Source organism: Heterocephalus glaber, unplaced genomic scaffold (assembly GCF_053883595.1).
Source record: "Heterocephalus glaber isolate CG9 unplaced genomic scaffold, H.glaber_assembly_v1.0 deba00001444, whole genome shotgun sequence".
Taxonomy (NCBI): Eukaryota; Metazoa; Chordata; class Mammalia; order Rodentia; family Bathyergidae; genus Heterocephalus; species Heterocephalus glaber.
Genome location: NW_028258297.1, coordinates 16,526,998 through 16,543,376, shown reverse-complemented (window position 1 = coordinate 16,543,376; position 16,379 = coordinate 16,526,998). Strand labels below are relative to the sequence as shown.

General features: G+C 38.9%; 1 protein-coding gene across 5 annotated transcripts in view; it reads right to left on the bottom strand.

Moving 5' to 3' along the window:
- Positions 1-413: 413 nt before the first annotated feature.
- The window catches only part of St8sia1 (ST8 alpha-N-acetyl-neuraminide alpha-2,8-sialyltransferase 1), a 147,487-nt gene continuing 131,521 nt past the window's right edge, over positions 414-16,379 (bottom strand). For all 5 annotated transcript variants that reach the window (XM_087214022.1, XM_004845766.3, XM_087214021.1 and 2 more), the window contains one exon: positions 414-8,535. In XM_087214022.1, the coding sequence (XP_087070148.1) occupies positions 8,049-8,535 (487 nt within the window). In that variant the 3' untranslated portion in view covers positions 414-8,048. The remainder of the gene's footprint in view (positions 8,536-16,379) is intronic.

Genomic DNA, 16,379 nt, shown 5'->3' with positions numbered 1-16,379 from the left:
ACACGAGCAGAAGGAGAATCTAAACGTTTTGCACCTTGTTAGGAATTTATGGAAGTATCTCTAGGACACACACACTGAAACTGACTCATTACAAAAAGGAAAAAAAATGTTATGGTTGGGCAAAGTAGGCTCATTTACATTAATCACATTATATAAATGCTTAATTTTCCTTCTACTTTGCCCAGTAGGTACTTCCTTTCCTCTGAATAAAATCTATCAATAGTAGTCTTATATTATACTTATAGCAATCACAATTCTGTATCTCTAAAATAATTTGCTCACTAAGTAACATGACTTTTCATTCACAAAGGGAAAAAAAACCAGGATAGCAAATAAGAATGCAAAATAAAGCAAGAACAAAAAAGAAAATAGCATTATCAGTATACTTCTGGGAAAGAAAAAGACATCACAAGTTACTTTAAAAAATCATTTTATTCACAGGGTATATTTGCAAAATTTCTCCAAGTAAGGGAGGTAGAGAAATTAAGACTCACTGAACCATTCCACTGCCAGCCCTAATCACAATGAACACACGAAAGAAAAAGACATGTTTTTACAGCAGACCTCCTCCTATGACACTGCATTTAGATTCTGTGGCAAGAAACAATCCAGCAGAGCCAACAGAGATAGATACTATTTTTTTCAAGTCACACTATAAAAAGTGCCAATTAAAGTTTTTTCTTACCTGCTACATTTTATATGAAACTCTAAAAAAATAAATGAAGAGCGTTGATTTTCCCCACACTTCCCACCAATGGAGTTTGGCTTTAATGAGAAGCAGCAATTTCACATACATTTCAAAGGTGATTTCAACTTTACAGTCTAATCTAAAATCTTTTCCAGAATCATTACATCCATGGGCTGCTAGTCAGACTACACTGTATGAGAAATTAGAGTATCTGAGTTTTCTTATTTTCTTCTTACTTCCAGCCTCTGAAAATTTGCTCTGGAGAAGAAGCTTGCACACATGTACAATGATATACAACGTGCAATAATGGAATTAAAAAAGAGACCAAAGAGAAAGCTCTTTCCCAATGTTTTCCAGGCCAACTATGCTGTATGTTAATTAGAGTTCTAATAATATTCCACACTTTTGTTAAAGGCTAAGTAGGGTTTTCAATGGAGCTATCTGTGCCTGTTCACTCCCCTTCTCTCTAGTGTTTCTGACCAACAGGGATACCAGCAGCCATCAATCACCCTAAATTATAGGACAATCAGTCCTATAAATTATGAGGGGATTGTCTATGATGCTCTGCCAACGAGGAAGCCTGTAAGATTCGTGCTGAAGACTGCATGAGAAATTGTGACAGATTGATTTCTTCCTTCCATGAATATGGAATTTGCTGGAGAAACTAATATTCTTCATCTATGAGTCCTCCTGTAGCTATCACCTAAGGGGCTTCCTACCGGAAGGTTCTACCACTTCCACAAAGGATATTTACATACTGTTATCAGATTTCTCCAAGGTCTATCTTCTATTCTGCATTTCTAAAAAAGTCACATTTGCTACATTTATGAGAGTTCTTGCTGATGATAAAGGTACAACCTGGAAAAGACATGGTTACATCTGTAAAGTGACAGAGGTACATGAAGGAAATACATAAGGAAGTGGGAGCCAAGCCAAATTTAAGGCACCTTCTGCTTCTCCCCACCCATCTGCATTCAACCATCAACCTCTTTCCCATAGGCATAAACAACGTAAAGCGTGCGTGTGTGTGTGCACATGCATGCACAAACACGTAAGTGTGTCTTCTTGTATTCTAGAACACAGGTGAAATACATCTAAGCCTGCTTAAGTAAAAATGAATACAAGAGCCTGATATGGATGGAATAGTGGGGGCAGGAGACTAAAGCTCACTTCAACTATGTATAGCATGTGACGACCCTGTTCTACAGGTCAGGTTCAAGGTGACACTTCCTGCTATCAGGGTGTCATCATGACAGAAGATTTAATAAGAATCTTTGGGACTATGTGCCCAAGCGCAGCTGATAGATGGATATGAGACTGAGGTGCCAGATTCATAAGGCTCAGTGACCAAGGAAACCACTGCCTGAAGAAGGGCAGGAAATGGGGGTCCCGAGACTGCCAAGGGCCACAAGTGGTCAGCAGGTGTCTCTCTGTCCTCTCCTGAGCATCTCACAATCTGCCTCTCACACTGCCTCCTCTGGCATCTTCTCATCCTTTTCCATAATGACTGGATGACAAAAAGGTTCCATTCTTAGGACTGTGCATTTAAGCACAGCAGTCTCTTCCTTGGCCTCTGCTTAGGGACCTCTTCTGAGACTGCTCCCAGTGATCTTTTTCAATTGAAACCATGATTTCCTCTTTGTTTTCCATTTTGGTTAAACCTTTTAAAATCACCATCTTTTGTTTCTCTTGTGGTGCAGAGCAAAACAGACATTATCTAGCTCCTGATTTTCTCTACCTTAGATGCTGTGTGAAACATACATTTAAAAATGACAAGTATCTGGAGAAAGTCTAATTATATAGAAGCAGGAAGAGACAGGTCAATATATTTGGGGATTATTCTATAAAACTCCCAAATAGCTTTGCAGCATTGATTAGATCCCACAGCTTCAACCAAAAAGCAAAATCAGTATGAAGTTTAGTACAACGTAGGGATCAATAGGAACACAGAGGAAGCAAGTAAATAAGTGACCATAAAATGTAATTCTTCTTTTGTGCTTTAAAAGAGTCAAGGTCTTTTGCTATTACTCAAATGCTCACAGATATTATGTCAATTTATAATGTTATGTATTCTTTAGGTGTTACAGGAAATCACAAATGCTGGCACCAGAAAAAAGGAAATCAAAAGATATAAGCAAAAATATATTTTTTATTGCAGTGATGAACAGGGTTGTTTGAATAAGCTTTGCATTCATGCATGTGTTTCAATCTATCATCTCTAAGGTATACATAAAAATGCCAAAAGACGAGCCAAGACTGAGGATAAAGCGGTATCCATTTTCTTATAAGGGGAAGAAAAATGCCTATAGATTCAAGTTTCCTTCAGCTTAAAAAATAGGAATTTTATGGTGCTCAACCTACATATTGTGGCCTTGTAATTTCAGGAGTTTATAGACATTCTGGGCTTCAGAATCCCAGTCAGTTGGTTTCCAGGACTTTCAAAGAGGCTGTATAGTAATGAGTGGAATATGTTTTACCTCCCTAGTTTCAAGGACTCAGAAAGTCCTGCTAAATAGATTTTTTTTAAAAAGCCCTCCCTCCACTTTTCCTCATCACTGGCAAGGCTATAATTAGGTTAAGGTCACCAGACTCTTTTGCCACAGGGCACCCACATGTATTTTGCAACTTTAAGCAAAATAATTTAAGGCAGTGCAAAATTTTCAGCTTCTCAGCAAATTTCCATACCACCCCTCTAGTCAGTGTCACTAGCTCAACCTTAAAACCAAGCGAGCCTCTCTGGAAGGGCAGACACAGATGGTCCTGGAAGGCCAAGGGCAAGGGTAGAGACTGCTCAGACCGTTTGAATGCTACAGCTTGGGGATGGGTCAGTTCCTCCCTTCCACTTGCCTCACCCTCTCCTGAGCATACTACAGTAGCAAGTTGTGAAAATGGCTAGTTATATTCACTGCTGACTTCATTACATGCACTGATAAGAGGCTGCAGGGGCCTTGAAATTGTTAACTCACTTTCATCTCTGATGTGTGCTTGCTCAAAAGCCATATAATCTGAGAGTCAATCTCTGTACTGGGAACATGAAGAAATAAAAAGTGTAGCAATGCGATCAGTCCTTACTCCTCAACATGCTTGTCCTTGAGTTTCCACAAGAGTCTCACAGCTACTGATCTTTGGAACTCTATAAACAAAGAGTAGACATTACCTGGTTCTGGTGGGAAAGTATTTATACAACACAATAAACATTTGCTCGAGTTTTCAGTGGACTGGCCTCATTTTTCCTCCTTAGATTCTGTGGGGGAAATAAATCTCTTAATAAAGATTTGTCCTTTAAAAATGTCACAAGGTTGATATTTTCAAACATAGAAATTAAAAACCATAGATGGCTGACTTTCCAAAGAAATAGGAGGTTGTATATAATAAAGTTACAAAACTACCGTAGCTACTGAAAAGCAGTGTTATTGATAGTGTTTCCATTTTGGGTCAGCTACAGCACTCTTATAAAGGTTTTTGACAAATCTGAGAACATTTGTGGCACATTTAGAATCTCAGGTTTCTTCAGTTATTTTCCATTTTAAACCACAATGTCCAGATTTCTACAGGTACAAGTTATATTTAGTCTAAACAAAATTTTAGCCAAAAAAAAGGGGGCATGAGACACCACAAAGCCAAACAAAAGGTATTGTCTGAATATCTGCCACTTCAGATCCTTTACTTCCTACCCTGGTAAAAACAGCTAAAAAGTGAAATAAACAGAGACAAAATCCAAGTGAGTGCTTTCCCAGCTTCTTGTGTGAGAATTATGCAGTTTAGATGCACAATTTCATAGAAACTTTTGGTAAAAATATTCTATATAAAGAACACATATCCATGAGTCCTCTTTCGTATAGAAAATCTTTCATATAAAATGTTAGTTTTTTAACTTATGGAATGATTTAATCCACTTAATTTTACTGTGGTGTGATTATAATGAACATTGTCCTTATTCATGATCATTAAAATCAATGCAATTCTCAAAACAGTGGTAATAAAAATTAAAAGTCCTATCAGAATGTCCATTTCTACTCTCTCCATCCTTCCCTTTGATCCCATGAAACAACTTAATTTTTGTCACACACACACACACACACACACACACACACACGAAAAACCAATCTTAAAAATTAGTCTGATGGTAGAAGAGCATGCTCTCTCTTGGCAGATGCATTGAAAGCAATTAAACGTATTCTCACTCAATGTATCTGCCATAACCCAAATGTGTTCTGAGTCGAATCTTTTTTTTTGGTACCGGGGATCGAACTCGGGTCCTTGAGCTTGCACAGCAGGTGGCGAAACCACTGAGCTAAATCCCCGGCCCTCTGAGCCAAATCTTAAAGAGTCAGGAATACTAAAATAAACTTTCACAAATTTGGAAAGTACTCCCAATTCTAAGGGTCCTAATTTCAGATCAACAAAATTAACTAATGGGAGTTTATAATTCAATTTATTAATAGTAATAGAATATTCCAGAGTACTCTACAGGATAATTCTAAAGACATTCCTACTTAGGAACATTCAATAGAGAAAGATGCGTAACTTCAGGCTACACACACATTCACAAATACACACACACACACACACACTACATACTTCTTTAGTTACATCTAACCAAACACAGAAAAATGTATATATGTGGCATAACTATGAATTATCACTATAAAGTCACACCCAACCATAAGCTACCCTAAGAAAACACTCCCATTAAATCAGAGCCATACTTTGAATAGGGTGAGCATGTATGTGTATCCTTAAGCGAAGATTAAGGTAGAATAATCAAACTTTCATTTTGGTCTAATGCAGGGTTTCTCAACCTTGACATTTCAGACATTTCAGACCAGGCAATTATTTGCTGTCAGGGCCTATGCACCATAGCACAGTTAGCAGATCTGTGGCTACCCCCACATGTGCTAGTAGCAGCCTTGTATCATGATGGTGAAAAATGTCTCAAGACACTGTCAATGGCATTGGAAAGGGAAAGGGAATTGCCTCAGCTGACAGACACAGATTCAATCAAATATAACTGGCACTGGCCACTGCTGCTTTGCATTTCAGAACAGAATTTAAAAATTTACAGACTAGGGCTGGGGATGTAGCTCAGTGGCACAGCACCTGCCAGGCAAGCGTGAGGCCTTGAGTTCCATTCCCGGTAGAGAAAAAAAAAAAAAAAAAAAAAAAAAAAAAAAAATATATATATATATATATATAGACTAAACATTGTGCAAATCTATTGCATACATTTCTATCCCAGAAAATATACTTAGATGCAAAACTTCCAGATAGCATTTTCAATGGAAAGGTGACATATCGACTTTATGAGCTCATTGATTACATTTTAACAACTTTAAAATTTGATGTACTAATCTGATGGATACAGTTGATTAATTTATGTAAGTTTCTGTAGCCCTTTTACATTTTTAATGAAGTATATTGGTAAAAATGTATTCCTTTCCTAGGTAAATACTATAAATAATAGTTCATTAGAGGAAATATACCCAAAAGAGGGCTGTGCATGAATAAATATTTAACACAACTCATTCACAGTACCTTCCATTACACTTTTGCTGCTATATAAGATCAAAATAGCAACCCAGTTTACAAGGAATTACTCTCAAAATTTTAATTTTCCAAGTATCAGTATAATTTGTGTTATGGCAACCAGTCACCATTACAAAAGCTAATTTCTACAATAACTCAACATTCATTTAGAAATCCCCTACTCAAACAAAGCCTCAAACAGGGCTTTGTTATCTTGTTATCTCGCAAGTTATCTCACTACAAAAACATGACACTTGTTTTCACCTCCACAGTTTACTAAGTTTCTACCATTAAAATTGAAGTAGAACATTTTTGTATAGTTTACCTACATTTTAAAGATAATGAGTTTTAGTGTTTCCTTTTAGATTAGGATATCCTAAAGCACAAAGACAATGAGAAAGTTCCATTATCTTTATCTTATATGTAAACACATCTAGTTGCTTATAATCTGTCAACAGAGCTTTCTTGCTGTGTGTTAAGGCTGCTAGACCAAACTGCCTAAGTAGTCCTACCTGCTGCTAAAGAAAGAAAGAGTTATTAATTCATATCCCGTTACTTGTATGAACCATGACTTGTGTGACCTTGCTCTACCCAAAGCCCATTCATCAGATTTGGGTGGGAGTCAGAATGAATGAAACAATTCTGCTCATTCTGGATTAAGCATTTGGGGGTAAGACTTGCAACTCATGCTGGTATGCATATTATAAGCAGCAACCACAAGCTGGCTTGTCTCATATGAACATATACTGTGGCTGCCCAACATCGATTACAGAATTTTTGCCGTACCAGGTCATGTCAGTTCAGCTTTCATGGTTACATGAGAAGGAGCTTTAACTTTGTGTAATGTGTGTACACATCTGTCTGCATCTGGGCACACGTATGATTTATCTTGGAGTGAATACATAGAAAAATGATTTGCCTTCTAGTCTGTCTTCTGCAGAGACTCAGCTTCGTCCTTGTGCTTTACTTCATCTCTGAACATTAAATTTTTGAGGACAATTATGCTCATTTACAAGCCAATAATGCACTTACATTTGTAGTATTTTTGCACTAAAATAATAATAATGCAAACCTAAAATTGAATATCTGTCCTAATGCTGAGTAGGGAAAGTGGCTCATGTTACCCAGACAATGAATCAACACAGTCTAAATTCAACAATGCTTCACATCATCTAAACAGACCTGACAGAAGAGGAAGAAACACTTCTTACTTAAAATTTTAGAAACAGAAGAGAGGTATAGTTAATATAGAATTGGCTCAACAAATCACAATAATCAGCTGCAGCGTTTTGTATCCTTACTATTCAATAAGGTCTTTAAAAATCTACTCCATCACCCACTCTCTGCCCCTAAATAGGACAAAAAATAATAATAATTTTTTAACACCTACAGTGCTAATACCAGTCTTAATAAGACAGGTCTTTTTGAATTATTATTAAGCCAGTTTGTGTTGATCATCAGCAACACACTTTTGCCCTGGCATTTTCTTTATTCAACGTTGATAAGTTCGTCAGCCTCAACAGCTAGAGTTCACCTTGTTTCTGAATTGCATCTTCTGGATCTGAACTATACAAATATGCTTTGCCAACATCGTCATCAGGATTTTCCTAGTTGCAAATCCACCATGTGCTGTAAAATGCTTCACAGGACGTTTCATTTCTTATTTGTCTTCCAAGCCAACATTAAAAGTAAAGTTCTGCTTGAGTTTTTGTTGTTCTTTTCTCATCTTTCCAGTGGCACACATAAATCCATGAGACAACCTGATCACTGCCCTTTGAGTCACATGGAAAACCTAACAAATACCCTGGCTCAGTCCTTTCTTCTTCCACCATCCCTAGGAAGTAGCCTGGAATGTGGGCTCTTCACATGGGTCTAGCTGCATTCTCAGTGCACCAATTTTATGCAGATACCACAGCTGGAGAAATTCCTCTGGCATGGCGTGGAAGCCAGAAAAGGGCAAGACATTATCATAGTAGTGGTGGCTGATGGGCTGCTCATGCATATTCACAGAGAAGGGCCAGAAGCCATAGATAGCCACCTCTTCACAGAGGCCCAGGGCTGCGCTCACTAGAAAGAGTCCTGTGGACAGGCGCTTGGCATGGATTCCCCTACTTTTCCAGAACTTTCCAATGCTACGCAGAAAGTTGGGGTTGGCAAAAAGCACTGTTTGATTGGCACCAACATCTGACAGTGTATAATAAACCCGGAGGGATGGCTCTGTTCCCGTCTTCATAGAAAAGGCAGGCATGTAAATATAACTGTGGTTGTAGACTTTCATGTTGTCCACGAATGTCTTTCTGGACCAGAGGAGGTTCTGAAATCTATTAAAAAGAAGAGGCTCAATTAAATCTCAAGAAAAGAGAATCATTAAAATCTACCCTATTGCTTTCTGATGGAGGAAATCATCTCAGGAAAGCACAAGAGAAGCACTTCATTTGTATTTAAATTCCTCTGTGAACTTACCAATTATTCTGGCTTTCTTACACCCCAGTGCCTTAAACTCAAGTTTAACATTTCTGAATGGAGTTCTTCTGAGAAAAAACACTCTGTACAATTTGTTCTTTCCCAAAATGTATTTGGCCTGGAATGTAAAATGGCTTAGTACTCCCGAGTTCATAAAAGTTATTGGTTGGGATCTTGATAAAAATTACATGTGTGGTCTGATATAAGCACAGGGCTGGTTTCCTGATGTGCAAATCAAAGCAATCACTTCTCTGATTCCTCTTCCCACCAAAATAGGTACTCAGGTTAATCAATGTTGTTGTAGCTATATTACATGGAAAAACAAAGACTTGCTACGATTATTACATAATACAGAGAGTTGCCCACATTGCTTGCTCCAAAGAAATTTACTTTTCAGTGTGGATTACATAAAGATAGGACCTCTGGTTCCAATGGATTCAACTAAAATTTATGGTGCACCCATGATGTGTCAAGACATTGGGGAAATAAAGCATTAAAGAGCCAATTTTTCCTTCTCAAAAAAATTCAAGTCCAATTGTGGAAAAGAAAATATAAATGAGTATAATATCCTAGTGTACATTGATATTTATATAAAGTACTGCAGAATAAAGGTAAAAAAATAATCCTGCCGTGGAAGAGAGACTGAGACCCTTGAAAGCTGCAGAGAGAGGATGGCATTTAATAACCTCCCTTTAGGGAATCAACAGGAAGAGCAGCAACTACCCTGGAAGGCACGGTTTGGTCAGAGGCAAGAGCACATTAGTGTACTGCACCAGAAATGAGGGGCCACTATCCCTGGAATATAGGAGATAGGGATGGCTGGGACCATGGTCAAAGGAAAAGCATTTTGCAAAAGCTTTTTATGTCCCTGTAATTTGTTCAGACACAATGTGACAGTGACTGCTCACGTCACTTACTACAGTTGTCAGTCTGTACCCAAAAGAAGGTATAGAAGATAATCTTGGAAGAGGGTGGGCAACCTGGAGACCAGATAAGAGGCTGCTGAGATAGCTCAAGTGAAAACAGAAAACAGAAAAAACAGGGCGAGCAAAGTCAGGAAAAGGGCAGTGCTAGACTAGGGACTTGGGAATCCAGCTTTCTTCCACAAAAGGAAAGCTACCCATCTCAGACGACTTGCAGGTGGAGCAGCAGCCAGCAGACAGTGGAGTTTTGGCTATGAACAAAACTGTGCCACAACTAGCAGAGGGACATCTGGCTTGGCATGTGGGCAGGCTCATCGTAAATATGTGGAATTAAAATTCGGAATACACAAATCCACAGGATTGTACGTAGCAATCAGCATTATTTACTCTGCTTGCCAAGAAAGAAAGGTGCATTTCATAAACCCACAAGGAAGGGAAATCTTTCGGGCTTGCTTTAAGTCTTTAGCAATTTTCCCAGGCGGCCTGACAGAGAAGAGACCACATGGTCTTCTGGTAGAATCCCTTTACCTTAGCAGAAGCCCGGAAGCACCTCCAAGTGTACTCTGGAGGGTGGCAACTTCTCTAACACGTATTCCTGCTTCCCCTTGAACTTGGGAAGCACCAATTCCCTTATCTCTTCCCTTGCCTGCCCATTTGTTCTGCTCCCTTCCTAAATACATGAGGTTCAATCCCCAGGACCACAAGAAACAACAACAAAATAACACAAATCCTTTCCCAATCACATGGACACATCATCTACAGAAACTCCTGTTTCACTGAACCACGGTCTTCTTCCTTTAGTTAGAATAAGATGCAGAGTCTACCAGTGTCTCCTTTCCTGGATTCTGATGAGAGTGATCCAGGGGGATAATTTTTATTCCAACCGTCCCTGGAAGATCAAAGCGTCATCTCACCCTCTGCATTAACAACTCTTTCCTGGCAACTTCTAATTTTATCCCTGCTTCCATTTGAAGAGAAAAAAATGCTCCTTCTTTCCTTTTAGGTCTTGGGACAAGCTACTTCACATTTCCTAAAAGACCCATGGTCTAAAGTGGGTTTCTCCTTCTTACCATTCATCTCCATATGTACCAGAATCATTCTCTTCTGTACTCTAAACAAAGTTTGAACTCCCCCACTAGCTTTATTAAAGAATATCTGACAATTTAAATATGTATATATTTAGCCAGCTGTGGTAGGGCATACCTTTAATCCCAATATTCTGGGAGGCTGAGACAGGAGGCTCACAAGTTCAAGCCCAGCCTAAGCTACTTAGTGAATTAGCAAGAGCCTTTCTCAAAAAATTAAAAAAAGAGCTGGGGATGTAGCTCCATGCATAGGCCCTGTATTCAATCCCCAGAACTATAAAACAACAACAACAACACTGACAACAACAAATGTGTAGTTGAAGGTGTGCAATGTTTTATATATGTATGGTGAAGTGATTACCACATCAGGTTAGAACCTGAGACAATTCCTGATACAGTATATCTATACTGTTCCCAAAACTACATTCTGCTTCTATCATTTCACCATCAACAATCACAAAAGAAGCTAGTGTATTTTTACTGTTGTCCTTTCTAGCTGATGGCACTGGTAATCTATACCGCTGTAACGAACTACACACTAGGGGAGGATTACAGGGAGCTTCGATAAAATCAGAGCAATCAACACTGATCTTGTTCCCTTTGTGTGGGAGGAAGGGGAGAGGTAACAGGATTGAAGAAAGGGCCTTGTACTTAGCTACATCCCCATCCCTTTTTACTTTTTATTGTGAGGCAGGGTCCCACTAAGTCACTAATTTTCCCAGGCTGAGCTCAAACTCACCATCCTCCTGCCTCAGCTTTCTGAGTACATGGAATGACAGGCGCTCACCCCCATGCCCAGCATTGCTTCCTGTCTTAAAGGTGGCAGATGATTCTTGAAAGGGATAATCTTCCTTATTTGAGTTTTAACTTTAAAAACAGACATTACCCACACATCAGTATTTTTACTCGTTCATTTACAAATGACATTATTTAAAAATTCCATAATTATTTATGGCTTACCAAATATGATTATAAAATTCCACTAGAATTATAAGAGTAGTGCCCTAACTACTTTCCATGCCCTCATTCTATGTGTCAGCCATCCCTGTAAGTGGCTCCTGTACAGTGTTTTTGTTTTCATATACAGATTTCTTATTGGTCATCTGTTTATTGCCCCTGGTGAAGTTCTGCCTCTCAATTAAAACCCAAATTAAGCTTTGTCCTTAAGATTCCTCTGTTCTTCCAAAGTAAGCTTTAAAGATTCTTCTTTATCTCCTCAGTACAAATCAATCATACCCTTCAAGACTGTGTGCACCTTGAAGATTCAAGGCGAATCTTATTTATCCTTTAATATTCAAAACTAGCTCAGAAGAGCTGCAAACTTCACACATGAAAAACTATTAAATACTTGAAAAAGAAGAAAAAGGAAACTAGATCAGTCTATGAATTATTAAAATCATACAGTCCATGAATTAAGAAAAATGAATTAAGATAAGGCTATGATGTTAAAATAAGAACAATTAATAAATATGAATATAGGCATGAAGAAAGAATTTATCACCCGATGCAGACAGGCAGGTCTGCCCACGCCCTACCGAGGTCCTGAGTGGCACGGAAGATGCCGAATCACCCCGCTGCAGACAGGCAGCCACCTGATTCCACAATACAAAGACGCAGAGGACACCAGACCACCAGGCCAAGGTAGTGAGTCCCACTGCTCCCGGCCCAGAGGTAGGGGCTTCTGAGCCGTTGTCCCACTGCTCCTGGTCCAGAGGAAGGGGCTTCCTGGTCACCATCCCTCCCACTGCTCCCAGCCCAGAGGAAAGGGCTTTTGGGCCACCTTCTGTCCTGCTGCTCCTGGCCCAGAGGAAGGGGCTTCTGGGCCACCATCCCTCCCACCGCTCCCAGGCTAGAGGTAGGGGCTTCTGAGCCGCCATCCCACTGCTCCTGGTCCAGAGGAAGGGGCTTCCCAGCCACCATCCCTCCCGCTACTCCCAGACCAGAGGAAAGGGCCTTTGGGTCACCATCCCTACCACTGCTCCCGGCCCCTGTCTCACCTCTCCCAGCTCAGAGGAGTTAATCCGTGCAGGCGCTAACAGCCCCCCACCCCAGTCGAAATGAGAAAACATATAAATAAGTCTCAAAACCAGACTTCCAGATCACCTACAGCAACCCCAAAGGGAAATGAGATGGAACACTCTGATACTCAACCACCTGGACCCACTGAACTGGCAAATAAAAGGGGATCTGGAAAAAATGAAATCAGAAATAATTTCTCAGATAACAGGAGAATTTGTGCCCCTAGTGCAAGACATGATTAATAAATCTAGAGAGGAGCTCAGGAACATGATGGAATCCCAACATAAGAAACAAATGGAATCCATAAAACAGATGCAAATAGATTTCCAGGACATGAAAAACTCCACTGAAAGTCTACACAGAAGAATGAGCCAGTGTGAGGACAGAATTTCAGATATAGAAGATAAGATTGCAATTAGTGACCAGGAAAAGAAAAATTGCTTCAAAATTATAAGGGAACATGAGAAATCAATCCAGCAGCTGCTAGATGATGCAAAGAAGAATAACATAAGACTGATTGGGCTCAATGAAGAAACAAGACAGAGTGGAGATGACATAAAAAACCTCTTCACAGAAATAATGGCAGAAAACTTCCCAAGCAGGGGAAAAGAGCTTGACATACAGATAAGTGAGGCATATAGGACTCCTAATAGCCTTGATCAAAAAAAATCTACACATAGGCATATAATTGTTAAGATTCCAGAAACACAACAGAAGAACAAAGTTCTCCAAGCAGTCAGAGAAAAGAAACAAATCACATACAAAGGAAAGTCCATCAGAATCACAGCAGACTTCTCAACACAAACCATCAAGGCAAGAAGAGCTTGGAGTGACATATTCTAAGCCCTAAAAGAAAACAGCCTCCAACCCACATTGATGTACCCTGCAAAACTATCTTTCAAGATGGATGGAGAAATAAGATACTTTCATTACACAGAGCACCTTAGGAACTTCATGAATGCCAAACCAGCACTCCAAAGAATTTTACACAATATCCTAGGAACAGACATTGAGGATCACAACCCCAGGAAGCAAAGCAGAATGAAGCCATCTGGCATGACAAGAAATTAAATGTAAAGGGGGAGAACCCAACAAAAAGAAAAAGTCATAGCAATGACAAGTCAACACATTTCAGTTATAACCATCAACATTAATGGTCTCAATTAACCAATCAAAAGAAATAGACTGGCCGAATGGGTCAAGAACCAAAATCCAACAATATGCTGCATACAAGAAACACACTTAATTCAAAAGGAAACTCATAGACTGAAAGTTAAAGGGTGGAAAACAATACTCCATGTGACAGGAACCCAAAGAAAAGCAGGAGTAGCTATCCTCTTGGCAGATCAAGTAGATTTCAAACCAACACTCATTAAGAGAGATGAAGAAGGACACTACATCCTTGTAAAGGGAAGAATCCGAGAGGAAGAGATGACAATCATAAATATCTATGCACCAAACACTAGTGCACCCAACTATATAAAACAAATACTAACAGACATGAAAAGTCATATATGCACTAATACAATTGTAGTGGGGGACCTCAACACCCCACTGTCACAAACAGATAGATCAACTAGACAAAAAATAAATAATGAAATACTAGAACTCAATCGAACTCTTGAACAAATGAATTTAACAGATGTTTACAGAGTGTTCCACCCCACAAAATCAGAATACACATTCTTCTCAGCTGCACATGGGTCATTCTCCAAAACAGACCACATACTCACACATAGAACACGCTTAAGTAAGTGAAAAGGAATTGAAGTTATCCCCTGTATATTATCACACCATAGTGCAATGAAATTGGAGATCCACAGCAAAAGAAACTAAAAAAATTTCATAAACACATAGAAATTGAACAACACACTTCTGAATAACCAATGGGTCACAGAGGAAATTAAAGAAGAAATCAGACAGTTCCTTCAATTAAATGACAATAACAATACAACATATCGGAATCTATGGGACACAATGAAAGCAGTCTTATGAGGGAAATTCATAGCAGTGAATACACATATTAGGAAAACAGAATGAGCCCAATTAAACAACCTGATGCTGAGCCTCAAGCTTCTAGAAAAAGAAGAGCAGGACAACCCCAAAGCTCATACAAGGGAGGAAATTATAAAGATCAGAGGAGAAATCAATGCAATGGAGACTAAGAGAATGATACAAAAAATCAATGAAGCCAAGAGTTGGTTCTTTGAAAGAATCAACAAAATTGACAAACCTTTAGCCAACCTTGTCAGAAAAAGGAAAGAAAAGGCCCAAATCCATGCAATTAGGAATGAAAAGGGTGAAATTACAACAGACCCAGCAGAAATCCAGAGCATTATCAATACCTACTTGGAGAACCCATATGCCAGTAAGATGGAAAATGCAGAAGAAATGGACAGATTCCTAGATACATATGAATTACCAAAGTTGAACGAAGAAGACCTAAAAATTCTGAACAACCCAATATCAATCAATGAAATTGAAAATGTAATTAAAAACTTATCAACTAAGAAAAGTCCGGGCCCTGATGGCTTCACTGCTGAATTCTACAAGACATTTAGAGAGGAACTGCTGCCACTACTGTTTAAACTCTTCAATGAAATTGAAAGGGAAGCAATACTCCCAAATTCATTCCTGGAAGCAAGCATCACCTTGATCCCCAAAGCAGAGAAAGACCCAACTGAAAAGGAGAACTATAAGCCAATCTCACTAATGAACATAGATGCAAAAATCCTTAATAAGATACTGGCAAATAGAATGCAGAAGATCATCAAGAAGAATCATACACCCTGATCAAGTGGGATTCATCCCAGGGATGCAGGGATGGTTCAATATACGAAAATCAATTAATGTAATACACTATATCAATAGAGCCAAGGACAAAAACCATATGATTATCTCCATAGATGCAGAAAAAGCATTTGACAAAATCCAACATGCATTTATGATTAAAACCCTACAAAAAATTGGAATAGATGGTCTCTACCTCAAACTGATAGAAGCCATCTATGAAAAACCAACAGCCAATATCACACTAAATGGTCAAAAACTGAAATCCTTCACACTCAAATCAGGAACAAGACAAAGATGTCCACTATCACCACTCCTGTTCAATATAGTTCTGGAAACATTAGCCACAGCAATTAGACAAGAGAAAGAAATAAAAGGAATAAAGACAGGAAATGAAGAAGTCAAATTGTCATTATTTGCAGATGACATGATACTCTATAGCAGACCCCAAGAACTCCACCAAAAGTCTTCTAGACTTAATAACCAAATTCAGTCAGGTAGCTGGTTACAAGGGCAACAGACAAAAATCAATAGCTTTCCTCTACACCAATGACAGACTCACTGAGAGAGAAATAGGGCAAATAATTCCTTTCACAATAGCATCCAAAAAAGTGAAATATCTAGGAATCATCCTAACGAAAGAAATCAAGGACCTCTTCCCTGAAAACTATGGCACTCTGAAAAGAGAGATTGAAGATGATATCAGAAAATGGACAGACATCCCCTGCTCCTGGGTAGGAAGGATTAATAGAGTGAAAATGGCCATACTTCCAAAACTGCTATATAGATTTAATGCAATTCCAATTGAGATCCCAGAGCATACTTCACAGACCTTGAGAAAACAATCCAAAAATTCATTTGGAACAAGAAGAGATCCAGAATAGC